Here is a 26,270-nt window from a genome sequence, read left to right as displayed (position 1 = left end):
CAAGAGCAAGAACTATCGCCGGAGAACTTGCCAAAACGAGGACTAGCTCGGAATTTCCACTAGACTTGATGAAATCCAGCAAGATTCATGAATCCATGAATCCATGATCTACGGCTCAGATCTGACCACTGAATCGATTTTCCCAACTGTCAGCTGGACTGTCTGAATAGAATCTAGGATGGGAGTGTTCATATGGGATCGTAATTCGGCCAAGGGTAGGGAGCATGTCAGACCGCAAGGGGGGCTGGGCGCGCGGCTTTCGGTTCTGTGTACTTTGACCCTTGGCTGCGGTACCTGCTGCTCTAGTATGTACCTAGGTAGGGTCTATTCTCTACTTTCTATGTTGGAAAAAAAATGGACTGTGGATTTGTGGTAGTCTGGATGTGGAGGCTTCTTCGAGTTCCTGGTGGCATGATCATTCTCACCCTAGTACAGAGTCTTCCCATGACTGGAGTGCGACGTGAGTGAGGGTCGAATTGTTCCGGAAACACGAGACCTATTCTTTGTTTTCAGGGAAAATATCTACTACGAGTGCTTTTGCCGGTGACGTGATTTGAAGGGACAAGAGCATGCCCTGAAGATCCTGAACGGCGATGTGAAAATAAGTGTCCCAATGTTCGAGGACTACCTCGGTAGAGAGCTCGGGGATCCGTCTATGTCAAGTCAGACAGATTGTTGACACTTGAAACTACCTATATTCTGCCTACTACGAAAAGCTGGGGGAGGCATTGAGCGTCTTTAGGAGATTCTGGCAGTACAACAAAAAAAGGAGATTGATGGGAAGACAATTTGATTTTCAAGTAGCAATAAGTAAAGATATCTTGGGGTTCTCATTGTGTTCTGGCATAAACAATGCTAGGCTTCCCTTTTTGTCTCCCAAATCCTCCCGTGTCTGGGTATCCATGAATGCTCGTGGGGGGTATTACGGATGTTCAATGGAGCTCTTCCAAAGAGATCCATGTCAAAGTGTAAAAGAAAAGGACACATGAAGCTGCCGGCAAAGAAACTACGATCTCCTCGGAGACGACTTCTAGTCGCTAGGAGCAGAGTCACTGGCCTGATCAAACTTGATGAAATCATGCTGCTCAGCCATCTCGCCACTATCAACTCCTTCAAGAAGCTCAGTGGAAACATCATCGAACTCGTCCGAATCAACATCATCCGAGTCGATCGCATCGTAATCCTCTTCCTCGCTAGACTGGTCAGACTCATCCTCATTGTCAGCCGAGGCCTCGGCCTTTGCCGCGGCCGCGGCAGCCTTGCGAATCTGGCCTGCACGGTCAACATGAGGCAGTCGACATCGCTTCTTGTGGCAGACACCATTGTTGGCATAGTCGGGACATTCATGAACATGACGCTCTTCACAGCTAGCTCCCTTTTCGCAATACCCAAGAGTCGCAAATTCACGACAGACAGGTGCGCCGGGATTCACCCGAATGTGCGCGTAGCGGCAGTCAGGATTGGAGCATCGACCCCTAAGGAAATGCACACAAGCAGGAGAGCGATGGGGTGAGGGCTCGTGGGAAAGATCACAGCTCATACCAGCACTGCATTGACCAGTCTGAAGGAAGTCCTTGCAGATGGCAACTTTGTTCGGATCGTGGACGAACGGGCATGATGGACCCTTGTAGCAGGCGCCTGCAAGCATGAAAAAGAAATGAATTAGTGCCAATCATCAGATTAAAAAATTCCGCATACAAAAAGGGCTTGATCCAGTGGATGAAAAGTATACCGGTCGTGGTGAATCTCTTGCAAAGCTCGTTCTTTTTCTTGACGGTTGTCGGGTTCCTTGATCTTGATTTAGCATTGAATCGACCTATATCTTGCTCCAACGTAACCCACTTTTTCGAGGCCACAGCTCCAAGACGGTGGAGATTGCCATTCTTGCTTCGCACAAACGTCACGCCCGCCACGTTGACTCGCTTAGGAGTACTATTCGCGGTATTGGGGTCATCTATATTCGGTAAGTCAGTTCCCTCAAGGGGTAGAGGTGGTGAAGTTGCCGTACTGGATAATCGAACTAATTTGCTACCCCCGTGGGTGACACTGAATGGGACATGGTTCACAAGAATTTGATGCGGGGCTGTTGGCTGAGCAATAGTCGAGACTATCGCATTCTCTCCAGCAGCTTGTGCGTACTGCAGGACCTTAGCCTGTTCGCGCTCAGCACGCCGTTGCATCTTCATCTTGCGGGTATCCTCCATGGCTTTGGCGCGGGCAATCTTCTCTTTCTCGTAAACAGCCGAATTGATCAGCTGCATGTGGCGGTCCCGCTTCGCAACCCACCCGTTTGAGGTGTTGGCTTGTCGCACTTCACCATCGTTGTCGCTGGAAGGACCAGGAGAAGAAGCACTACTTTGCACTGATCCAGGGCCACTGTTATTCAATACTAGAGTGCGATTTCGATGGGGGGCGAGAGGGCGGCCTCTGCCTCTGCCTCGAGAATATGGTGTCCATCCGGGGTGTGAGTGCGCGTGACGAGACACATAGTGGGACTGATGTGAAGGCGGGGCAGGTTGCGCAGGCTGTGCTTTATGCCGGTTGATTTGACCTAAAATACCAAAGAGTAAGTGAGTGTACGCGACCTCTCGGCTGGCGTCAGTGAAAGCTCACCTGCGAGCTGGCCGATTCGCGCTAACAGTTCATCATTTTCTGTCATGATCAGCTCTTTGACCAAGGGCTCCGGGGTTAGTGATGAGATGAAGTCGGTCAGAAGAATAACGATTTCCAGTCTACAGAGGACTTGAAAATTGCCGAAGCCAGAGAAATTAGTTGAGTAGATGAAGCGTTGGTAAGATCGAAAGAATGGTGGACAAGACGAGGCATGCACATACCCGCCGGTGGCGTTGGAGATCACGTGGAATGTAATCGACGGCCGCGCGTGGCTTGTTGCCGTGTGTCGTTGATTTATCAACAGGGCTGCTACCAGACCATCGGACTACCAGTGACTCCAGTATACACTGTACAAATGGCTCTCTCTCCAGCTCTTTAGCTCCGCATAAAAGCTCAGCTGGAGGACAAAAATGATTCATGTGGTAACATCTGACTTCTATCTTTTTTCCCACATTTGACTCTCCAATCAATGGTCTTATTCAATCAATAATTGACATCATCTCTACTCGGCTATTCTCTGAAAATTTTCAATTCGTCTAGGCCATGTGACGACATAGAAAAACAAATGCAGGTATCGTAGGTATCAAAGGGGCTAGATGTTTATTCAAGTACAAGTTGGGGAGACCAGGATGGCATGTTTCCTTAGTCGTGATCCGTGATCATACCGGATGCGGTGTAGTCATCATCAGAGCCGTCTTCGTAGTCATCCATGTCAGGAGGCTTTTCATCTTTGACTGTTTGATGAGCAACGGAGGCATAGTTAGCCGGCTGAGCCTCTGGTTTGAGCTCCCATGTCATGGCGAAGTCACCGGCCTTGACCAGGTGAGCAACCATCTCCAGGGTCTCCTTGAGATAGGATTCAGGTTGTTGCAGCTTCGCTTTAAGCGTCTTGAATGGCCAGTAGCGGTATTCGCGGAAGCATTCGAAGATGCGATCGAGAAGTTCGTTCTGTGGCATACGAGTAGCCTTGTTCTCCTGGGCTTTGGCCTTGGCTGGTTTGATTTGTTGCTAAACAGAATCACAAAGTTAAGACGTGCAAAACGGCACTTGGCACAATTACGGAAAAACTTACCACAAAGTGTCCCTTGTTCGTGGGCAGGAGAATAGCTGCGTTTGTGATGTCAGGTGTAATGTCGTCAACGTATTGGACCTTTTCCTTTGGCTTCAGAGCTTCCATTGCAGCCTTCTCCGAAATGCGACGAAGCTCCTCATTCTCAACCGGCAAAAGATTGAACTCTTCGTTGACTTGGCCAACGAGCGCGGTTTGTTCTGCCCCAGCATTAGCAAATATTCACCAAGGGCAAAATAGTCGAGCCACACATACTGGGAACAGTCTTCCGCACGTACGGCTCCCATTTTTTCCCTTGCTGCTTTCTTCGTGCATCACGCTTCATAGACTCATAAAGGGCCGAGCGTTTCTCGCCGAAAGTGGCCAGGCGGTTTTCTGCCCCAGGAATATCTTTTTCTGTGAAAACAAATGTATTCTGGGTCATGTGTGCCGCATTCGTGGACATTGACTGCTTTTGCAGAGTGTAGTCCTTGGGAATATCTTCATTTCCTTCTCGCCGATGCAGCCGTAGGCTGACCTAGACAATGCGAAGAGGGATGAGTACCCGAGCGCTGATGATTTCTGCACATTCGTGATACATACACGCTTCATGTCTCCTGGATCCCCTTCTATCCTGATCGTCCCGATCTCAATTTCTTCGTCATCATCTGCGTTCTCGTCTGTTGTTGCCCAATGATCCCATAGCTGCTGTGGCAATCGTGTAAGCCACACATTCTGTGCAGATGCTGAGAAATCGAGGTCGCCGGCGTCCTCGTAGATATCGTCGTCCTCAAGATCGGCAAGAACGATGTCTTTGTTGTCGGGATCCGGCTTGATGTACACAGGGTCAGGGTCAGGTTTGATTTGCGCCATGCTGGCGACTGAGCGAGCTGAATGTATTGGGTCGCGTGCCCCTGAAAGATGAAACGAGCGAGACCAAGTGATGATGGGAAACCGAAAGAAGGACGCCGCAGAAAGTGATGCGCAGAGACGGAGGTTGCGGGGAGTGCTCACGACGAAGGTAAAGGTGCGCCACGCCGCGGGCAAAGAGCTATCACGTCGGAATCAAATGGCCTGCAGAAAGGAAGGCGGTGAGGTGCAGAGCCGCCTTATCGTATTTCCCGACCTCGTCGATATTGCCTGGATGACCTCATCGCAAGGCATCCATGAGTCCACTTGTCTGTCTATCCGGGGCAGCAAAGCTAAGGACACAGAACTGACACAAAGACCTTACATGACCAAAGAGACCATTCTTTTGAATACTTGTATTGATATGAATTTATCCACAGCCAGATTACGTCTTGCATTCCTCTAACAAGAGCTAGCGCACTGATAGATTCAAGTATAAGACGCCATGATCCTTCATCCAATCCAGAAAGGAATCCTCACCAAGGTGACCAAGGTGAAGCTGAGCAATAACGTAAGTATGGTCTTTTAATACTACCAGATTAGTGCTCGAGGGGGTTTACCATGCATTATGCGGAGGGACTAGTCTAGTTTTTGAAGCGCTCCTGATCGCCCTCTCGTTCTTCTCCGCCTGTTCTTATCGATAAGCCGGGCTTGACATCCTTCATCTCCACCCCCAGTCCTCTTCGACACACGTTTACTACCTGCTCACTGGCCAATTTCTTGAAAAAGGGGGGTAAAACACCATCCGTTGTCGCATCCTTGAGAGAAAGAATCGGACTCAGAATGGCGTCGCAAAAGGTCGCCGCTGCCTTGTCAGCTATCGAATCGGTTACACATCAACCCACCAAGCTCGAACAGTACAATAACCTCCTCTCGGATATCGTGTCCAGCTCCGCTGGCGACGAGCTTGCTCAAGATATTGTCTACTACCTTGATTCGGTCCTGAACGAAGATTTGAGCATCGGAGCAACCCGCCCCCTCCTCGATTCCTTTATTGCTTTCCTTCAGAAATTCGACCCCGAGGTTCAGATCAAGACCGGACAACATGCCGTGACATTGCTTCAATCTCGCGCGACTTCGGTAGAAGAACAAGACTCACAGATCCGTGAAATCTTGGCCAGTGCATACGAGTCACAGGAGGAGTACAGTGCGGCCGCGCGAGCTCTCTCGGGGATTAATATCGACAGCTCTCAACGCCTGGTATCTGATACGGCTAAAGCTAGGCTCTGGATCCGGATCGTACGTTACTACCTAGAGGATGACGATACAACGAGTGCGGAAGGCTTTTTGAATCGCATCAAGAATCTGCCAAGCAAACTCGAGGAACACGACCTCAAGCTGTACTTCCAGCTTTCGCAAGCTCGAATTCTCGATGCCCGCCGAAAGTTTCTTGATGCTGCACAAGAGTACTTCAATGTTAGTTTGGCTGTGGGTGTTGATGAGAATGATCGACTCGCCGCATTATCGGCCGCGATCAGGTGTGCAGTCCTGGCTCCCGCGGGTCCACAGCGATCACGTTTTCTCTCCCGACTCTACAAAGATGAGCGTGCATCATCGGTTGATGAGTTCGCCATCCTGGAGAAAATGTTTCTTGACCGGCTGCTCAACGCTGACGAGGTCACTGCTTTTTCACAAAAACTTGCTCCACATCAACTGGCCGTGACAGCGGACGGCTCTACGGTTCTTGATAAGGCCGTTATCGAGCATAATCTGGTCGCGGCCAGTAAGCTTTACAACAATATTCGGATCGATGCGCTTGGTGCCATTCTGGGTCTGAAATCATCTGGCGATTTCTCTGCGGGCGAGAAAGCGGAGGCTTACGCCGCACAAATGGTTCAGCAAGGCCGCCTCCGTGGCCGAATCGACCAAATCGACGGGATCATTTCATTTGATACGGAGCTCTCAGGTGGCTCCGGTGCCAACGGGGCAAGTTTGCGACAATGGGATCAGGGAGTACAAGAGCTCGCCGAAAATGTTGAGCGTGTCGCGAGTACCATCACTGATCAGTTCCCGGTGAGTCCATAAAACCTGGCGAGAACAAGCTTATGAGGTGCTGATATATATCCAGGAGTTTGCCACGAGTCAAATGGTGCATTGATAGGGGGGTTATTACTTGATGAATTACGACGAATTAATGCCAGCATTTTCAGCTCCAAACTTTTATTCAGTAGAGAAGTCTTCAGTCGTGCTGGACTGAAATATATCGGCTTCATGCTATCGTAATTACCAGTTCGATTTTGAGTGATGAGTCCGACGGTTTAATTTGCATCCTCGACCGTGATCAAGATTGTGAGCCTCTTCAAGGTGCCGTGACTCTTGCCTAGGGAAAGCAATGATAAATTAGCAGAAACTCATGACTGAATCTCGCCGAGATTTATGTTCCATTCCATAGCTGTAGAGTACTTTCACGAGGAAAGTCATGAAAGAAGGGTTTAAATTGTAAAGATTTGTCAATTTCCGACTGGTCTCCACCTGCCACGGGGGTTTCACGTGGAGTCCAAGCCAGCATGAGTGGAAATCAACTTTCCTTCATTGAAGAAAGTACTGGCTTTCAATTCGACATTTGGGTATTATTCCGAACAATGCCCCCCTTACGCACCTGTGGCGCAGGTGCCAGGTATTCGATCCCAGTGTAAATTGGAATCTTAGGATAACTGGAATCACACGGCCAGTAATGCCGCCTCCAGAATGCGGCTACGTCGCTGCTCAGCATGGTACACTTTGAAGAGGCCGGTGAGTATTAGCTCGTTCATGTGGTCCGAAATGAAGGTTTGACCTTGTGGAACCATGGATAGGAGAGGGCAGAGACCGAGCCACCGTCCTCATCAACGGCATCTACATCACCAGTAAACGTGTCATCACCTCCACCTGAATCACCTCGCCAAACGTATGATTGTTGACCCTACGGAATCCTGATCACATTGAAGAAGCCTACTAATTTAATTCAATATGATCTCAATTATTTGATGTGGTCGCTCGGATATGTCTGGTCTGGACATCGAACAGATTACATAACACGAGACAGAATTCGGTTCGCAATCCATACTTCGCAGTCAAAACATCGCATGACCCGGAGTTGCACGTGCGTGTTCTCAAACGACAAAATTGAGTTATTTGAAGCGTTTCATCGTGGAAGACTTGACCATGATGCCGATGCCACGATGTTCAAATAGCAGGCTCTGTATCAGGAAAAGGTACAGTAGGACAACCAATATTCGGATTTGATTGTCTCATCCTGACTGATCCAAAAAAGTCGCAGGTCGGGTGAGGCAACGGGATTGCTTATTATTGCAGTATGTGATTGTCCATGAGGTTTCGCCATGTCCTTTCAACCTGTTTACTGACAAAGAGTCAGGGATCCTTGTGTGTGATGGCACTGGTCTTTAATATCTGCGCACTCGCCTCGGGATGGCTGGAGAGTGTTTCGGATGCTGGTTCAACTTTGGAATTATCTACACCCGAATGGTACCTCAAGTCATTCCTTTTCTTGGAATTGATATTGCCAAGACTAATGTTTTCATAGGGCGATTGCACTCAAGTCCATTTCTCTGGCATTTGCGGGAGTATCTTATCTCTTCTACCTCTTATTGATCGCCATTCAATCCAAAACCCCCTGGGGATATCTCGTAACGGTAGCCGGGTTGCTTATTGCGGCCGCCGCGTTGTTCAGTCTCATTGGCATTGAGATCCGTCGTCATCAGCGAGTCAATGCCCCCGAGGTGTGGATTTACACACAGAACTTCTTTGCCGCCGTGTTCGCTGCATGCATCTACGTTTTGGCATCGGTTCTGCTTATTCCTCATGTGCTCAGTCTCTCCTATCGTTCGCAGAGGGGGAAAGTCGTTCAATGTACCAGCATCATGTTTCGACTCAATTTCTTGGCTGTCTTCTTGCTGGGTGGTGCCGCCATCTACAGCAGAATTGAAGGCTGGACTTTGATGGACTCTCTATATTTTACTGACTATACAGTTCTCACAATCGGTATTGGGAATATAGTTCCCCAGACTCATCTTGGACGCAGCTTATTGTTCCCATACGCTACGCTCGGGATCATCAGCTTGGGTCTTGTGGTCACCGCAGTGATGTCCGTGACCGATCAGATGAGAGAACTGAGACTCTCGTACGTGATTGAAAGGGTTCGTGGAGGCGCAGACTCCAAAGACGATAACGACAAACTCCCATCATGCCAAATTTCCCCTTGTCGACCGTCTTTCGTGCGCCACGCCACTCAAAGATACCAAGAGTTTTTGAAAGAACAAGCGGTCCGGTCCCAATTCTATCGGAGAACGAGGTGGACTCATCTCATCGTATTTGTGGCCGCCTGGTTTATTTTGTGGCTCGTCAGCGCGGTTGTGTTTCGCCACTCGGAGAAGGAATCAAATTGGACCTACTTTGTTGCTTTGTATTTCACATACACCTCGCTCACGACCATCGGATACGGTGATTATTTCCCGACGAGCAATTTCGGCAAGGTCTTTTTCATCTTTTGGTCGCTACTGGCCATACCAATTCTGACCAATTTGGTCACTTTGATGGGCGCTGCGTTCCACGCATGGCTACGAGATTGTTCAAGCTGGGCCCGGAAGCGCATTCTGAGCTTCAAAGGCTCGAATGAGCACGACCACGAGCTTGAACATTACTCAAGACTAATAGACCAACAAACTCAAGGCCCCGTGAGTCAAGCAAGCTGCGAGACGGGCGTGGAGAAGCGTCCAGCCAATTTGTCATCTTCTCATCGAAATCTCCGGTCGGTACAGGCAGACATCGGGCTAGCTCAGTCTACACCTGATGAGCCGTCTCGCAGTGCCCCGGGGGGAACTTCTGCATATCGACAACTTATTCTACTGCAGGAAATCCAGGACCTCATCGGTGCCACACGAGAAGATGTGCATGAGGGCCAGGAGAGCCTTTGCTGTAGATGGTCAAAGATCCTCCCCCTGCTTCAGGCCGCGGGTACTACCGATGATCTGGGAGATCTAGTTTCCCTGTTCGCAACTGTTAAAGCTGCAAAGATTTCGAGACGTGTACTCGGAGATCACAAGCAAGAACGAGAAGATCGAAATATTGAGATCCTGTGGATGATAAGTCTCCTCGTGGAGAGGCTCTCGGCAGATCTGCGACAGGAGCTTGCTCAAGGGATCGAATGAAATGGATACAAGTGAGTCTTGTCCTGGGGGAGACAGATCTGCGGAAATCATGTTCCCGTCACTTGCCAGAGGGAATCCGCTGAATTAAAAGATTTACACATGTCACTCTCCCTAATCTATACAAATGTTTTGTTGATTCTGGTTAAGAAATAAAAATGAACCTGTTCTGTAAATTTCATCATGTCTCCAAATACAGGCAAACCGAGCCACCCAGCAGAAGACAAGTAGATATAGACACCTCCACCTGTGCTACAGTGCATATAGAAATTGACATCTTTCAAGACATAGATGACAAACAAAAATATAGAAACAAAAAGCAAAGATAAATACATTCTATCACGTGTACGTATTCCTCAAACAATATCCACACTACCATACCTTATTGCGTAGCTCCAATCCTATCAAGCTTTCCAAATATCCGACCTTCCAAAATCCCTTTCCCCCCCCAAAATCTCGGAAACCGTTTCCCCCGTGTCCCGTCCGGTGCTCAGCTCAGCGGCTAATTCCGTCAACTCGAATTCCACCAAACGCTCACAATAAGGTAAAATGGTCTCATAAGGTCGCTGGGTGGAGAATTTGCAGGCGCATGTGATCTGGTGAACATCGTGCACCATGCAAAACATGCAGTTGCGCATGGAAATCCTGGGTCGACGTCAATTAGTAACGGGCAATACTGTCGAGGCCTTGACGCTTCAGGTAAAGGGCGGAGAAAGTGAACGGGGTAAGCGGGTACCGTGGCGGGTTAGGGGGGTTAAGTTAATTGCTCGACGGCGAAGCTTCCATTTGCTAGCGAATGATTGGGGGAGTTTTTTTTCTTTTTCTTTTTCGAAATGCTTCACTGCTTCTGGTGCTGCTGACTGCGTCGGGTCATTTACAGGGGCCAAGGTACCATCGCGGGTATTAGGAGTCAAGACTGATGGGCTCATCCACGTGGAAGGGCTGCTGAGGATTTTCACTTTGAATTGGTTGGAAAAGTTGAGGCACTACGGTCTTGAGGATAGTAAAAGTCAAGTCAGGGGGAGAATTCAAGGAGCTGATGCGAGAAATGATCAGTATGGTGTCCCGGAGAGAATGGCGAGAAGAGACCACGAAAGACGAGGTAATAATGCAGATGACATCTCATTACCCTCCTTCAAAAAAGTGGCTCCTTGACGGATATGGAAGTCACAGGCCTGCCCTCGTCGACTGCACAGTTTAGAGGGAATAAAGAAACAAATTCCCGATTCTATAAGATGAATGGTCTATACGGCCCAGCTGGGATCACGTTCGGGCGCTGCAGGGCAGCTGCATATCACCGAGGGAAGAAAGGCAGGAGAATCATCCGTCGGGGTTGACTTATCCGAGTCTCTCAGCATTTCCACCAACGAGACCATGGCGACGATATTAATGAGGAGCAGCCAAACCCAGAGGTGGAGATCAGCGTATGCTCGCGCCTCCATGTCCTCACTCATTCTGTCCATCCCGCCATCTGGCCCTTTTCCTTCATATCAGTCAGGATGAGCGCTCCGCCGTCAATAGCTTCAGTATCGTTCGAACAGCACGCTTCAGGACGGGGCATCGGGATACGTGAGCCCCGCATCTCATGGAGATTTTCAGCAAATGAGCACACGGAAAGAGACTGGGTCCAGACAGCTTATACGCTGGAGATCACCCGTAACTCGGAACCTCCAGAGTCTCACCATGTGCTGTCCGCGGAGTCAGTGCTCGTCCCTTGGCCCAGTCATCCTCTCCGATCCCGCGAGGTTGCGCATGTTCGTGTGCGCGCGAATGGAGGGTCAAACCCACAGCACACGGAATGGTCAGAATGGACGACGGTGGAATGCGGTCTGTTGAAACGAGCCGACTGGGCGGCCAAAGCAATCACCAGTCCCCTCCAGCAGTCCGAGGGCCCCTTGCGGCCTCTGCGATTTCGCAAGACCTTCACATTGCCTGCGGCCGCGATCAAGCATGCACGCCTCTATATCACCAGTTTGGGGGTCTTTCAAGCGTACATCAACGGCATCTCCGTGGGGGATCATTGCATGTCACCGGGATGGACCAGCTACAAACACCGCCTGAACTACGAGGTGTTTGACGTGGCGTCTCTACTGCAACCATCGCGAACCAATGTGATCGCGGTCGAAGTGGCGGAGGGATGGTATGCCACGAGACTCGGATTTGGAGGCGGTCGACGCTTCGTCTATGGGAATGAGATGGCTCTAATCGCACAGCTTGAGATTGACACCGGAAACGAAAAGAGGAGTATTCTCACCGATTCCACTTGGAAGTGCCACGTCTCTGCCATTGTGTCGAGTGAGATCTACGACGGTGAAGTTTACGATGCTCGCGAAGAACAGCCCGGTTGGTTAGATAACTGCTCCATGGACGAGGCGTCCTGGAAATCGGTGCGGGAAACCGAATTCCCCACCACGGAGCTTGTCTCGCCCAGTGCACCTCCAGTGCGAATCACCCAAGTCGTGAAAGCTGTCAATCTTGTCAAGACACCTCTGGGGAGGATCATTTTCGACTTCGGTCAAAATCTCGTTGGACGCCTGCGAGTTCCCTCACTCAACAAACCCGCCAACCACTCGGTGACGTTCACCTACGCCGAGGTTCTCGAAAGACAGGAGCTATGCACTCGACCGTTGCGAAAAGCCAAGTGCACCGACACATGCATCTCGGCAGGAGCAGAGATTCGCGACTGGGCACCTCAATTCACATTTCACGGATTTCGCTTCGTTCAAGTTGATGGTTGGAGTCCCGAGGACGAGATTGATCCGCTCACTCTCGACAGCTTCGTGGCCGAGGTGATGCATTCTGATCTCGAGCGCAGCGGGTGGTTCACGTGTTCACAACCGATGGTGAATAAGTTGCACGAAAATGCCATTTGGAGCATGCGTGGTAACTTTCTCTCCATCCCAACCGACTGCCCCCAGCGTGATGAGCGCCTAGGTTGGACGGGTGACATTCAAGTCTTTGCTCCATCGGCTTGCTTTTTGTACGACACAGCCGGAATGCTCAGTGACTGGCTGAAGGACCTTGCAGCCGAACAACTCGCCTCTTCTAATGCGATTCCTCCCTTTGTAGTTCCGAATGTTCTTCCGGAGACAGTGTGGCCCGTGTTCCCACAGGCTCTGTGGGACGACGTCGCCATCTTGCTGCCCTGGACTCTATATCAAAACTACGGCGACACAGAGGTTTTGCGACGCCAGTACCCCAGCATGACGACCTGGCTGGATCGTGGCATTCAACGGGGACCAGACCGTTTGTGGGACGACACTCTCTTCCAGTTGGGTGACTGGCTTGATCCGACCGCACCACCGGATCGACCTGGAGATGCTCGCACGGATGGAACGTTGGTCGCAGACGCATACCTTGTGCATGTCACCCGAACCCTGGCCACGATTGCGGCCATTCTTAACGAGAAGGCTGACGCAGCACGATACGAGCTCGAGTTTCTCGCGCTGAAATCGCGGTTTCAATACAAATATATCTCACCAGAGGGCTATCTGGTAGGAGATACACAGACAGCCCTCAGTCTGGCGATTGTGTTTGAACTGATTGATTCGCCTATACAAATTGTGAATGCTGGTGCTCGACTCGCAAGACTCGTCCGCAAAGCTCAGTTTCGAGTCTCGACTGGGTTCGCGGGTACGCCACTCATCACTCATGCACTGACGGCAACCGGACACGTACAACTTGCATACAGGATGCTACAAGAGCAATCTTGTCCTTCGTGGATGTATCCCATTACCATGGGAGCAACAACCATCTGGGAGCGATGGGACAGCATGCGTCCGGACGGAAGTATCAATCCGGGAGAAATGACGAGCTTTAACCACTACGCCCTGGGCTCCATCATCAACTGGCTTCACAAAACCGTGGCCGGGGTAAGTCCATTGGAACCTGGGTGGAGGCGAGTCCTCGTCCACCCGATTCCCGGCGGAACCGTCAATCAGGCTGAGGCAATTTACAACACCGTGTACGGGCGATTGGAATGCAGGTGGAAAATCGTCTGGGGTAAGTTTGAGCTGGAAGTGATGGTTCCGCCGAATTCATGGGCGCGGGTGGTACTTCCGGGGGAAGGTGCTCAAGGCGGACACTGGGTTGGGTCGGGAACGTGGACTTTTGAGACTTGGTTTGATAGTCAAATTGGATGGCCGCCTCAAGAGCTGAGTGCGCCAATTCCTGGCTTAAGATAGGACATTGACGATGGATGATATACGCGGAATGAGAATTTGATTGGGCCCAATACTCTTCATACCCAGGGGAGATTGATGAGGGTCTGAATTTCGCGAAGCGGTTTGCACCGCGAGCAGACTGGTCGGCAGTCATGACGAGCAGTCTCGGCGCTGCATAAATCTCCGCGATAATGGAGCTCCTTTCTCCCCGACGCTCGTTTCTCATTGCCGAAGTTTGTCGCCATTAGGATTCGTGGGGTGGTTCTCATGGCATTCTTTCGGGCGAGAAGAAATTCTTGTCCTTCGGGATGCATTGCCCCGAGCACCTTGCGACGAGAACCATCCTCGTCAACCGGAAGATGACAACCGGAGGGTGCCCAGAAGCCGAGTACATGATTGGTATATTGCTGACGAGTCGAAAAAACAGAGCTGGACTTTAACTCAAACACTGTCCGCCTCGATCTCGGCAATCACTCTCCAACAACAGGTGGTGCTCGCTCGAAGAAATCGACCTCGACGGCAATTGACTTGGTGAAGCTTTCGTGGGAGGATGCCGGTGGTGCTCTGCCTGAGAGGATCGGCATCTGACTTACGTCAGAGACGTAGTGCCGTTCTTCCACCAATCAGGGATCCCAGCCACTGCGCCAGGTGTCGGCAACGGGGCTTTCTTGATTGGGAAGACTGGAGACAAGCGTGGAAGGGTGGCGGGAGACGGACCCAGGAATGTGGATTCTTTCCAAGGAGAATGGAGACACTGCAAAAGAGTCTAAATTGAAAGAGAGGAACTTGTCTTGTGGTTGATATACGATCAAGTTGGACCATTAAATGCTTTGGCAATTCGACATCTTCGGCGTGTACATGTCTCTGTGTCGATCCCAGGTATGGATCGTCACTCATCGTCTGTTCGACTCGGTCCTCCCATGGAAGGTTTCATAGTGCTAGCCCCCGCATGGTGCATAACAGTCACATGATTTGCGTTGTGCGGAATGCTGGCCACATCCGAGGTTCGTTGAAGCTCTGGTAAGGTTGCCCCTGCGACTCAATTATGCCGAGTTGACCATATCTTCCATCGGGTCCATTCCATTCACAGGGTCGGACGGTTCTCGAGAAAGCAATCTCGCCAGTTTTGCAGGCAGTGAATATGAGATTTGTAGATCTGCGATTCAAAACACATAGCTAGTATGTACCGCGAGGTTGGTTTTTGTGTGTCTCGATCCGAGGAGTGTGTGCAACGTTTCCATGGTAGATGATCAAGATGTGGAAGGACTGCAGAGAGCATGTGAAGATGCACCTGATCATCCTGCACTTCGACCCCCGGTTACCGTAGGGGAACTTTACCCCAGAGTAACCCTGTGTCGGGGCCAGACTGAAGGTGACACTGTGACCACGACGCGAGTCCATTCATGGGCATGTCTCCGACATGTCCCCTGTCCGTCATTTTCACATGTGATGGCTTTTCATGATGCAGAAACGTCCTCAGCTGATCGGCCTCTCACTCGACAGGAGATGTTGAGAGCTGGAGATGTAGATCTCATTTGGGTTCTGCATGACCTCTTCAGCGTAAGCATGGCCTTTTCCCATCTTCTGAAGATCTTGTTATTCTCGGTCGTGCACATGACTATAAATCTAGTAGTTGATAGTCTTCAAGTCTTCAAGTTGACACTGTCTCTTCAATTACTCAACGCGGTTCCGTCGTCAAGCACGGGCTCCCTACATCTCCACACTGTCCACTCTGATTGACCTTCAATTCTCCATCGTACCATTATTATTGCCCTGTAGACTTGGTCTATCCTGTGCACTCTGTACATAATTATTGAACCCTCGCCTGAACCAGCCACGGTGGTCCGATTACCAACACGCGCTCTCCTGTCCGGTTTCTCGGTTGGATCAGCGTCTCCATCCGACTCCACCTTGAGTGTCCATTTCCCCACGCATTGTGCCTCGGCCGATAGAAGTCGCCTCCACTTGTCCCCAAGCAGCGATTCAGTGCAGCTGGTCGGCTTCTGATCGTTCGGAAACCCTCACCACGTAGAGCTGGCTCAGCCTGAAGCTTGGTGTCGGGCCATCTGGCGACCTGCCACAGAGCCTTGGATTGGTCTCTTGAAGTTTCCTCCCCCCGCTCCTTGGAGGTGGTCTCTGCCCCAGACTTTCAGACTGGCGTCGACGCCCAGCATTTATTTCCTGTCGGTTCCCCAGTTCCTGAACGTGAACACTACTTAAAACGTCCCCCCCCCTCTCGGCTGTCACCTGGTGATCCCTTCCACTTCTCCACCCTTTCTCTTCCCTCCTCAACATCCCCCTTTCTCCCTCCTTGCTACGTCAGCCTACACACAACATGGCAGCCCCCCAAGTAATTGTGGTCGGCGGTGGTTGTAAGTGACCGTGGTCTATCCATCTCTCATCAGCGAGCTGTCATCTTGCTCAGAACCCCGACTGACTAATATTCGTGGGAGCTGTAGTGTCTGGCCTGAGTGCTGCTCACACCGTCTATCTCAACGGTGGTAACGTTCTGGTCCTGGATAAGCAGGGTAAGTTTCGCCTCCGCTTAGATCTCGATGATCGAGCATGTCTCCCACACCGGGGCCACAATAAACTAAGCGTGCCCTTGCTTTGTGATTAGCTTTCTTCGGTGGTAACTCGACCAAGGCCACCTCCGGCATCAACGGTGCCCTCACGCGGACACAGACCGACCTCGGAATTGGTGACAGCGTCAAAGCTTTCTACGAGGACACTCTCAAGTCGGCCCGTGACAAGGCTCGTCCCGAACTCATCAAGGTCCTGACCTACAAGTCGGCCTCTGCCGTTGAGTGGTTGCAGGATGTTTTCAACCTCGATCTCACCCTTGTCTCCGCCTGGGTGGTCACTCTCACCCCCGCACACACCGTGGTCACGATGCCAAGTTCCCTGGTATGGCCATCACCTACGCTCTGATGCAGCGTTTGGAGGAGCTGTCTCAGGCTGAGCCTCACCGTGTTCAGATTGTCAAGAAGGCCAACGTCACCGCCGTCAACAAGTCCGGCAATGACGTGACCGGTGTGACCTACACTCTGGACGGCGAGACCAAGACGGCTGATGGTGTCGTCATTCTGGCCACCGGTGGTTATGCCGCCGACTTCAGCGAAACCTCCCTCCTCAAGAAGCACCGACCCGATACCTACGGGCTCTCCTCCACTAACGGCACCCACGCCACTGGTGACGGTCAGAAGATGCTTATGGCGATTGGTGCCAACGGCATTGACATGGACAAGGTCCAGGTGCACCCCACGGGTCTGGTCGACCCCAAGGACCCCACCGCCAAGTTCAAGTTCCTGGCGGCCGAGGCCCTTCGGGGTGAGGGTGGTCTGCTACTCAACTCGGACGGCCAGCGATTCTCCGATGAGCTGGGTCACCGTGATTACGTTTCCGGTCAAATGTGGAAGGAGAAGGAGAAGAGCAAGTGGCCTATCCGCCTGGTGCTCAACAGCAAGGCCTCCAAGGTTCTTGACTTCCACACCCGCCACTACTCTGGCCGTGGCCTCATGAAGAAGATGACCGGCAAGGAGTTGGCGGCGGAGATCGGCTGCGGCGAGGCGGCGTTGAAGAAGACCTTTGACGACTACAATCTAATCGCCGAGGGCAAGAAGAAGGATCCCTGGGGCAAGAAATTCTTCCACAACCTCCCCTTCTCCATCGACGATGAGTTCCATGTTGCTCTGATGGAGCCCGTGCTCCACTTCACCATGGGTGGTATCGAGATTGACGAGCACGCCCAGGTCCTGAACGGCGAGAAGAAGCCCTTCAACGGTTTGTATGCGTGCGGTGAGTTGGCCGGTGGTGTTCACGGTGCCAACCGTCTCGGTGGTTCTTCCCTGCTGGGCTGCGTCGTCTACGGTCGTGTTGCCGGTGACTCTGCCTCGCAGCATCTCTTCCAGAAGCTCCTCAACAACGGCTCTTCGGCCGCTCAGCAGCGTCTGGGACAAATCTCCCTGCACATCGACCCCTCCACACCCGGCAAGATCTCCGTTGAGTGGAACGGTTCTTCCCAGGCCAGCAGCCTGCCCAGCGTTCAGGCTGCTCCCGGTGCGGCCTCCGCAGCCGCCGCGACTCCCGCCGGCGAGGATGCTGCTGCCAAGCCCGACCCGGTCGCCAGCTTCCAAGTGCCCGAAAAGGAGTTCTCCATGGAGGAAGTGGCCAAGCACAACAAGAAGGACGACCTGTGGATCGTCGTCAAGGGTATTGTCTTGGACGTGACCAACTGGTTGGATGAGCACCCCGGCGGTGCCAACGCTCTCTTCAACTTTATGGGCCGTGATGCGACCGAGGGTATGTGACTGCCTTTGACTTTCCCCACCTGGACTGGAAATGATAACTAACTCGGATCTCTATAGAATTCGCCATGCTTCACGATGACGAGGTCATTCCCAAGTATGCTGCCCAGACCGTTATCGGACGTGTCAAGGGCCAGAAGCCCAGCCTGGAGCTGTGATCACCTCTATCTCTCCCTCCCATCGATCTCGCTTCATCTACATACCTCCCTTCTCGTGAGCTGTTGAATCTCACAACCGCCTCGTGACTCTTTGACGACCTCTGTTTCCCTCATACCCCCTATCTTGTTCCTTCTCATGTCCTGTGCTTTGACTCTTATCTGTTGAGCCTTTTTGTTTTCAAGACGGCCGTCGGTGATGTCGATCCGACTTTCGATGATAGTATATGTGGTCCGTTCTCACTTCCGTGGTTATGGGTCCTTTGATTTTGTAAAATATCATACTACACTTTGTCTTCTTTGAAACGTGACCTTGTTTAAAGTGAGATTGTGATTTACATTGTAGACAGATTAACATGTCTCGGCGTCTCGAGTATCCCGGTAGGCAGGGGGTCCCTATGAAAGGTACCTGAGCAACTGCAATTCCAGCACCGAAGAATCTCCGTCAGACTCTAGAAAATTCGTGAATCCAGGATTCAAGGCATATCTACCTAACAAGGTGGGCATGGCACACACCGTTTCTCCACTCTCACCTCTACTAGGTGTAGATATAGTCTCCATCAGTCATCCTGATATACCGGGAAACAATTTGCTTCCTCCATCACCCTGCCCCGTCTGCACACATATATACTGGATCTCAACCCCTTCCACCTTCTCCCTTCTTTCCACCCATCTACTCATTCAACTTGCTGCCCCCCCCAAAACACTCCTCACAGCCCCCTCAACATCAACCACCTCATCCGCCCTTCTCGCAGGCCCGCCCCACCTCACCACTCCATCCTCGTCGACGGCCCACGCACCACCGGCCTGCCACCGACTCCCACTCTCCGTCGGCCGATTCCAGATCCCCTTCTCCTTGCCTAACTTCCAAATACCCATCAACCCGGATGGACTCAGCACGTGGCTCCAAGAAACCACACCAAGGCCCCATTTCGCGTAGATCTGGCGCTCGCTGTCCACAAGCACGGTGAGCGACGGGCCCGTCCCGCCGAGGGCCTCGACCCATTTGTCGGTGGAGGATTGGGAACTGTGGGAGATGGCGATGAAGTTGATATCGGGGTGAGCGGTAGAAGCGTCGCGCAGATTGCGAAAGGAAGCTTCGGCGACTGAATTGGGGGAATGGAGAGAGGTCATTTGTTAGTCAAGCTCGATGCCGATGCTATTTTTGGGGGAGATATTGAGATGGAGAGCGTGGTGTGAAGAGGCTGAGGATGATGTGCGTGTTGATCCGATACGAATCGAATAAACTGGGTGGAAGAGGAAGGGAGGGGCGGTAGGACATGAGAGATGGGATTGTACCTGGACATCCGCAATGTCGCAAGAACGCGACAACGGTAGGTTTCCCGTTATTCTGGCCGGGGTGCACCAGATTTGGTTCGGAGGGGGCTTTGTTGCCCACTGTAGGTGGAGAAGCAATAGCGAGCTGGGTGAGAGGGCCCCAAGATGCGAGCTCTTGAGTAAGGGTCATTGCAGCAACTTGGTGAGATATTGCCTCTTTTGGCTCCGATGCTGGGAGTGAGGTAGACTTGAGTCTTCTGATGGGAAGGACTGGTGTGATGGACTGATTAGGGATAGCGATATCAATTTTGAGTCTGTCACGGGAAAAAGGATGAGTCTTAGGGGTAGATATGGAGGTACATACCTGGACACGTCTCGTCTGATCAAGCGCAAAAATGAAATCAGTAGCCTACAGCTGCACGGAAAATGGAAGATACAAGTCTCGGAGCATAAAGTTGATCGGTTCAACCATGTGCCTCGGAATTAAGCATAGACCCGCCTGAATGGCCCGAGCGCGTCCACGGCAAATCAACTACGTCATCGCCTGCAGATACGAGATTAGATCTCTAGTGCCCTACTATCAGTACGTAGAATAACTGGGATGGTCAACTCTACGAGGCTGATCAAATAAATCCCTGTGGTCTATAGGAAGGCCTTTGAAAGCAAAGCACATCCGGAGATATTTAGATCAGTCGAGTACGCGCACAAAGCTTCAACAAGCTGAGCGAGTCGTACAGACAGTAATTACACCACTCTCCCCAATTAGAGACAACAAGTGCGGCGTTTCATAAATGGATGAATGATTGATGTCGCGGTGGACGTGGATGTGGGCTTCTTGGGCACCCCTCGGAGTGTGTTGTCTTTTGCCCAAAGTAGATTTGTCGTGGCAGGAGGTTTTTTGGGGGCCTTTGAATAGATTGGCAATCAGATATCTTCGGCCCTGGACCGTTGAATAGTGCTGTTTTCAGGTGATGTTTTTTTCTTTTTGATTAACATCGGCTTCCATGAATACCTGATCAGGTAGCGGTGTCTACATGTAGAAAAGGTCGTTTGAAATATGTAGCTCTAGTTGTTAGCCCTACCTTTGCATATGTCCAAGAATCATCTTCAATCTCCTGACCGCAGGTCCATCAATCGCTCCCTCCTCAGAATCGCTTTGATTTCTTTCTTCTACCTCCGCCTTGGCCGCTTCTAGCGCGGGTCGAAGGTACCCCCAGACCTCATCGTGATATCGCTCATGCACGGTGACCCAATCCGCCGCACCGGGAAGATACTCTAGGACTGAGTCGCGCAAGGTTAAGCTTGACTTTGCGTCCGAATGGACTCCTTGCCCAGTAAATGCCGACGGGTCATTCTGTTGAAGAAAGGTATCTATATCCGGGACCAAGCTAAGACTCGAGAGGCCAGGTTGTTGGGGTGAAGTATGCATGTTGGTCGAGTCACCAATCTGTTTTCGGAACGATTCCAGCATCTTGATTTCGGATTCAGTCAATGGCGGCGGTGCGGCGTCAATGTCAAGGTCGAGATCCTCGGGGCCTCCGAAATCTGGGTCGAAGGATGGGTCGGCGAGGAGCGACACGACAGCTGCACCGTCGTCGGGCCGAGGCTCGTGGCCTCGAACTTGAGGACTGTTACTTTCGGGTTGTGCGTGTTTCCAAGCATGAGCCAAGTCCAGTTGCGATGGGCTATCCATTCGCTGCTTCCCCTTTCCACCAAGCAATTCGTCTTGGAGATGGCCTCGGCTTGTGTCGCTGGAGTGCACCGCTCTCCAATCCGCATGGCTTTGCACCGTATCGTTACCAGCCAGTGCCCCCGTTTGCTGAAACGACTCCTCCGACATCAAGGGCAGCTCAAATCCACCACGCCGGTCGTGACCCATCCTCGTAGCCTCATTTCGAAAGGACTCGGCAACCCCTGTCCCATCTGCTGTAGATCCGGCTCCAGCTCCGGTCCCAGCCCCAGATCCACGTTGCGCAATGACATCGCGACTCGCCCACCTTTGTGATCCATCCACACCGGCTGCCGAAGGCCCAGCAGCTTTGCCCTGCGTTGCGCTTGCCAGAGTTTTGGCTGCATCCGCGGATGATCCCGCGCCCTGTAGCACACTCCGGGCTAGACCTGTTGCGGAGCTTTGAATGCGACTCGCGAAGGAGGTTGACCCTGATTCTTGCTTGTCCAGCGACGGCGACCCCCGGGGTTGTGAAGCTGTCGTGGTTTCATTTGTGGCAGATCTGTTGACATTTTCGCGGTCCGTCCGACTGGTAGAGTCGCGGGTGCCCCGCATGCTCTCCGGAATGTCCGAGTCGGACATTCTTGCGTCTCCGACGGGTTTCGGGCGGGTGTACGCGTGCTGCTGAGTAGGTGAAGCGATTGCAGAGCAGCGATCGTCGATACGGGCAGATAGATTTGCGGGGAATTTTCAATTGCAATTTTAACTGATTGAGAAGCAAGGTTGTTTACGTAGCCCAGATTCGGCGGCTTCATCGAGTCTCGGCAACGTTGTTTAGGCTCTCGGTTCAATGGAGATCGCAGGCTGAGCCGAAAAGAGGGTTCCACGCTTCAGCATGTGAAGGTTTTCCACCCCCTCCCATCCGGAAGTCCTCAGATAAACATCAAGATCGTTGTTAATATGCACACAATCCACTATTGAAAATTTGACCTTCTAACGAATCCCAAATAATATTTCCTTGTTCCTTGATGTCAAACCAACTGATCAGCAAATAATGGAATACAGATCATGTAGAGACACCATCAGATGGCTGTGTATTTTAACAATTAAATAATCACCGATATCGTAGTTGAACCGATTCATTCAGAAACAGAGAATGCTCTCAGGCAAGAGAAGACTCCGATTTATCGACATTCAGAGCGATCCTATTGCCTGCAATGGAAGCGGGAAAGACCACGCTTTTTTTCCTTTGCTCGATACATGTCTTGGATAGACGGCCCAGCAAAACCTCCTGAATATGAATATTATTTACAGCCGGTGAATAGAAGCATAATTTGAATACGAACGGCAGTACTGGCGCAGATCTAAAGCCCCCTATATCACTTGGATAGCCTAGGTAGCCGAGCCCTTAGTCTTCACGGCCCTATCTAGCGGTGATTCTTCTGGTTAGATCTAGCCTCATCCTAGTATCACCCCGAGATCATTGAGTTCAGGCTCAGCATAGTTCCAAGATTTGAAAGACTCCATATGGCTCTCTCCTGAGGTGAAATCACCGGCAAGTGTGCTCAAGCGTCCATACAATAAAATTAGCTTCTCCGATTTCCCGCCGCTAGGCAGTGGATTAATCGAAGAGTCTCTCTGCTGGCACCTCTCCGGGGGTTTGAGACGGCACCCATTGGGCCTTGAAATTTGTAGACCTGGGGGCCTGCATCTCTGCTACGTGAGGACTTGCAGACTGTATTCTGTTTCACCTTCAGAGCAAAATGGTTTACCGTCGAGGTCAGTCCTCCATTGTTACGTTCAGCCTTTATCACACTTTTGGAGATAGTCAGTGAACGGGATGATACCGTGGCGTGGGCAGATTAATTTGCAGCTTGTCAGAAAATTTGCTACTAGTGTACCATTTCCAATTACCCTCTTTGTTCTTAAGTTTATGAGTCGAGTATCATGGCCCTTTCACTTCGGAAGAGATCTCATCTTCCATCCACCACCAAATCTATCATTAACAAAATACTCTGTGGTCTCAGGGCTGGAAATCTGGCAATCTATAGTCTGATGAGGATTCTATCGCTTTCTGGAAGAAGGCAAAATTCTCATTTCAAATGAATGGGCTTGTCTTTTTAGATGTAGATTCTCCTGCCATTCGAAATCAACTTTGCACTTCATTATTGAATGATTGATGTAGACTCTAGCTTTTGCCGTTTCAAGTGCATTGTTATTGAGTTTCCAGATATGAGAGAAACACTTTCCGCTTAGAGTCAATAGAGCAAAAGCGTTATTGTCTCTCAGTTGGCCGTCAGAGTATTCAACTCAGATCAGCTTCGTTTCACATCAACCTCAAATCAACCTGAAGTCAGCATCTAACGAAATTGAGAATTAACTTGATCATAAGTTCACTAAATGATAAGCTAAACCCGGCACTTGATTTTATATTGCACACTCGGGCTGTTCCTGAGCTGATGAAAGATAGAATCATTAGTCTGGTGCTACACTAAAGAGTGAATTGTATCTCTAGTTGTTGATCTATTGGTTGTTTCAAGGCGGTGTTGAATACACTTGCTAGTTGACTTGGATTCTATTGGCTTCGCTCCGTACTAGTCCTTTCCAAAACTTACCACACCTCGTTGAGCGGGTTCGCAGGCATTTCTGGCAAATCATATGATGGCACCAATGATCACATCACTTCGTTGTAAGTATAGTAGTGACATAGTTACCCCATTGCGCACCTTCCATATCAATCACTCTTTCCCTCTTCTACATTTGTCCTCGAGCTTGTTCTTTCATCCCAAATCCATAATTTCTCTCAACTGCAACCATTCTCTTGAGTAACTGAAATCTTGTTCATCACTCAGCTTATCATTCAACCTCCTCATTTCTACATGGTATCGGACTATCAACCTTCGTCTCAAACCTGAAGCAGCGTCAAACATGGATTTCAAGCGCCGAAGACTTGTAACTCCGACTCGCTACAATCGCCTTCCTGTCCCTGCCTCAGATACCGATTTGTCTCGAGTCAATGAGCTAGGCTATGTGAGACTTGTTCTCAGTGAGTTATCACAATTCAGTGCTTCATCGTCGGGCTTTGATCGCTAACATAAAGGACAGAAACAGAATCTTGCATGTGGGGACAGCCCGAGAAAGCTGAGATCCACGCCCTTCATGCCCTGGAGATCAACCAAGAGGTTGAAGGGTTGATCCGCACCTGGCACCCGGTCCTTCGCACCTATGACCAAGTCTTTGTATCCGACCCTCGCTATGGTCCTGAAGTTTGGCTGGTGCCTGGGACATGTACTGTCACCATGGTAGCAGGGAGAGCGATTCATCCGATGCCCAGTGACAGATTAGATCTGTGTCCCCTGGGAATTCCTTTGACGCCGAGATCACCTTGGAAGGAACAATTCATCTTCCAGGAAGGTATCAATCCGCGAAAGATACTCGCCCACGAACAGTTGGATGGTCTTCGTGAGCTTCTTCCCGCAGCTGTCGGAGTACGAGTGCTCGCTGCAGGCTTCATGGTCATGCTTTTCACATCGGTGTCTGATATCCAGGATATTTACTGGAATGATTGGATCATGGAAGTTGGAGGCTTGAAAGTCATGTATGACCTCCTTGAGCTCGACCTCACCTCAAAGCAGATGACTTCTTCGATGAAAGTGGCTGAGAAGCCGGACGCCGTTTGTGGTTCTGGTTGCTTGGGGCTGAGAATAAAGATGCAGGACGGAAAAGAGGGTATCACCACAGTGACGCATGATTTCGTGAGGCGGCCGAGTTGGTCTCGGGCACTGCCCTTCGCCGACTGGATATCCAAGAGGGAAAACTCTCTTCGACGGCTTCTGAACCTGTCAACCCCTGCGGATACTCCTGTCACAGGCATATCACGAGCTTGGCTCTCCAACTGTCCCATCGGCAAGGAGGTCTGGCTGACTACAGCAAGCAGTCCTACACGGGTAAGGCTTTGACACTTCTCCGTTTGCTATTGTCACGGACACTGACAGTCCAATAGATCGGGACGATCACACAAGCCTTTGATACTCCAAGCCTGATCTTTCCTTATCCTTCCGGCTATCAGCATGATCTTTGCCTCATCACCGGCGACAATTTGCCTCCACTGAGTAGCCCACCAGGATACCCAGCCGTGACGGAGTGGGCTCCTTATTCCAATGCCCTTGCTGGGTCTAACGTATTCGTTGTCAAGATGAATACCCTCACTGGAAATCGGGTTCTTGCTGAGGACACAATGAATCCGGACGCCGTACGGGATGCCACCGTTATCGGCACGCAGTATATGTGGGATCGTGCCGCTCACTCGCAATCTGCATCTCTATTATGGACAACATCCGAACCGGCAGCACCTGCCACTGGATGGTCGGGATCGGTTCTATACCTCGGGAGACCGTCAGACCAGTCCAGTGGAGCTCTTGTTTTCCAGAACCACCAAGTCCATTGCACTTCCTCTGTTAATCCCTCGACCGGCGAGAAGCTGGTCTCGGCTGTCAACGCAGGATTTTTGTTACCCGAATGCGTACGATCCTCCGAGATTGTAACAAGCATCGATCAACACCGACAACGAACTGCGGACACCCCACCCTCGCCCAATTCGAGAATGTAGGGGCTTGAAACGCCGGGTATTCTCAAGATTGTCGGGAAAGGCTTTTGCTCAAAGGTCTGTGGGCTTCTTCAGTCGAAGACGTAGTCTTCCACGTGGTTGCGCACTGTTTCGCTTTCAATGAGGCAATGCCTTTTGTATTTTTAAGCCGAGCCTCCATTGTTCTCACAAGTCTGGGTACCCAATCATAGCTTTTATTGCCAAATTGAAGATCATGCCCAGTAATTCTGAATCTTATATTCCACCAACAGCAAGTACGACTAAGTAGGGAGACTGCTCATTTCCAGGAAATCCTTCCTTCGTTTGATTGGAAGTGCAGTGGAGGTTTTCCAGGTCGCAGGCACCAGAAGCAGATTCGCTTGTAGCCCAAGCCGCGCA

General features: G+C 50.9%; 9 protein-coding genes across 9 annotated transcripts; 5 read left to right on the top strand and 4 right to left on the bottom strand.

Moving 5' to 3' along the window:
- Nucleotides 1–1,030: 1,030 nt before the first annotated feature.
- Nucleotides 1,031–2,659, bottom strand: POX_h09783 (uncharacterized protein; the record flags this gene model as incomplete). Its single annotated transcript, XM_050118530.1, has 4 exons — nucleotides 1,031–1,638; nucleotides 1,733–1,954; nucleotides 2,009–2,551; nucleotides 2,614–2,659. The coding sequence occupies 4 exons, from the start codon at nucleotides 2,657–2,659 to the stop codon at nucleotides 1,031–1,033; spliced, it is 1,419 nt and encodes a 472-aa protein (XP_049965317.1).
- A 596-nt stretch (nucleotides 2,660–3,255) lies between these two features.
- Nucleotides 3,256–4,534, bottom strand: POX_h09782 (uncharacterized protein; the record flags this gene model as incomplete). The annotated part of the gene is made up of 4 exons (XM_050118529.1): nucleotides 3,256–3,621; nucleotides 3,686–3,882; nucleotides 3,938–4,199; nucleotides 4,265–4,534. 4 exons carry the CDS (start codon nucleotides 4,532–4,534, stop codon nucleotides 3,256–3,258), a joined length of 1,095 nt encoding a protein of 364 aa, XP_049965316.1.
- An 819-nt stretch (nucleotides 4,535–5,353) lies between these two features.
- Nucleotides 5,354–6,595, top strand: POX_h09781 (COP9 signalosome complex subunit 4; the record flags this gene model as incomplete). The annotated part of the gene is made up of 1 exon (XM_050118528.1): nucleotides 5,354–6,595. One exon carries the CDS (start codon nucleotides 5,354–5,356, stop codon nucleotides 6,593–6,595), a length of 1,242 nt encoding a protein of 413 aa, XP_049965315.1.
- Nucleotides 6,596–7,714: 1,119 nt separating this feature from the next.
- Nucleotides 7,715–9,717, top strand: POX_h09780 (uncharacterized protein; the record flags this gene model as incomplete). The annotated part of the gene is made up of 4 exons (XM_050118527.1): nucleotides 7,715–7,764; nucleotides 7,824–7,863; nucleotides 7,926–8,035; nucleotides 8,094–9,717. The coding sequence occupies 4 exons, from the start codon at nucleotides 7,715–7,717 to the stop codon at nucleotides 9,715–9,717; spliced, it is 1,824 nt and encodes a 607-aa protein (XP_049965314.1).
- Nucleotides 9,718–11,213: 1,496 nt separating this feature from the next.
- On the top strand, nucleotides 11,214–14,465 carry POX_h09779 (uncharacterized protein; the record flags this gene model as incomplete). Its single annotated transcript, XM_050118526.1, has 2 exons — nucleotides 11,214–13,872; nucleotides 14,305–14,465. 2 exons carry the CDS (start codon nucleotides 11,214–11,216, stop codon nucleotides 14,463–14,465), a joined length of 2,820 nt encoding a protein of 939 aa, XP_049965313.1.
- Nucleotides 14,466–16,212: 1,747 nt separating this feature from the next.
- Nucleotides 16,213–18,342, top strand: POX_h09778 (Fumarate reductase; the record flags this gene model as incomplete). Its single annotated transcript, XM_050118525.1, has 5 exons — nucleotides 16,213–16,249; nucleotides 16,337–16,405; nucleotides 16,498–16,763; nucleotides 16,814–18,179; nucleotides 18,245–18,342. The coding sequence occupies 5 exons, from the start codon at nucleotides 16,213–16,215 to the stop codon at nucleotides 18,340–18,342; spliced, it is 1,836 nt and encodes a 611-aa protein (XP_049965312.1).
- Nucleotides 18,343–19,020: 678 nt separating this feature from the next.
- POX_h09777 (uncharacterized protein) lies at nucleotides 19,021–19,807 on the bottom strand (the record flags this gene model as incomplete). The annotated part of the gene is made up of 2 exons (XM_050118524.1): nucleotides 19,021–19,445; nucleotides 19,639–19,807. The coding sequence occupies 2 exons, from the start codon at nucleotides 19,805–19,807 to the stop codon at nucleotides 19,021–19,023; spliced, it is 594 nt and encodes a 197-aa protein (XP_049965311.1).
- Nucleotides 19,808–20,695: 888 nt separating this feature from the next.
- Nucleotides 20,696–21,928, bottom strand: POX_h09776 (uncharacterized protein; the record flags this gene model as incomplete). Its single annotated transcript, XM_050118523.1, has 1 exon — nucleotides 20,696–21,928. One exon carries the CDS (start codon nucleotides 21,926–21,928, stop codon nucleotides 20,696–20,698), a length of 1,233 nt encoding a protein of 410 aa, XP_049965310.1.
- A 2,286-nt stretch (nucleotides 21,929–24,214) lies between these two features.
- POX_h09775 (uncharacterized protein) lies at nucleotides 24,215–25,895 on the top strand (the record flags this gene model as incomplete). The annotated part of the gene is made up of 3 exons (XM_050118522.1): nucleotides 24,215–24,332; nucleotides 24,392–25,233; nucleotides 25,290–25,895. The coding sequence occupies 3 exons, from the start codon at nucleotides 24,215–24,217 to the stop codon at nucleotides 25,893–25,895; spliced, it is 1,566 nt and encodes a 521-aa protein (XP_049965309.1).
- Nucleotides 25,896–26,270: the final 375 nt, after the last annotated feature.

The sequence above is a fragment of the Penicillium oxalicum genome, chromosome VIII, assembly GCF_001723175.1.
Source record: "Penicillium oxalicum strain HP7-1 chromosome VIII, whole genome shotgun sequence".
NCBI classification, from domain to species: domain Eukaryota; kingdom Fungi; phylum Ascomycota; class Eurotiomycetes; order Eurotiales; family Aspergillaceae; genus Penicillium; species Penicillium oxalicum.
The sequence above is the reverse complement of the archived record's forward strand: the minus strand, read 5'-3'. Positions and strand labels throughout refer to the sequence as shown.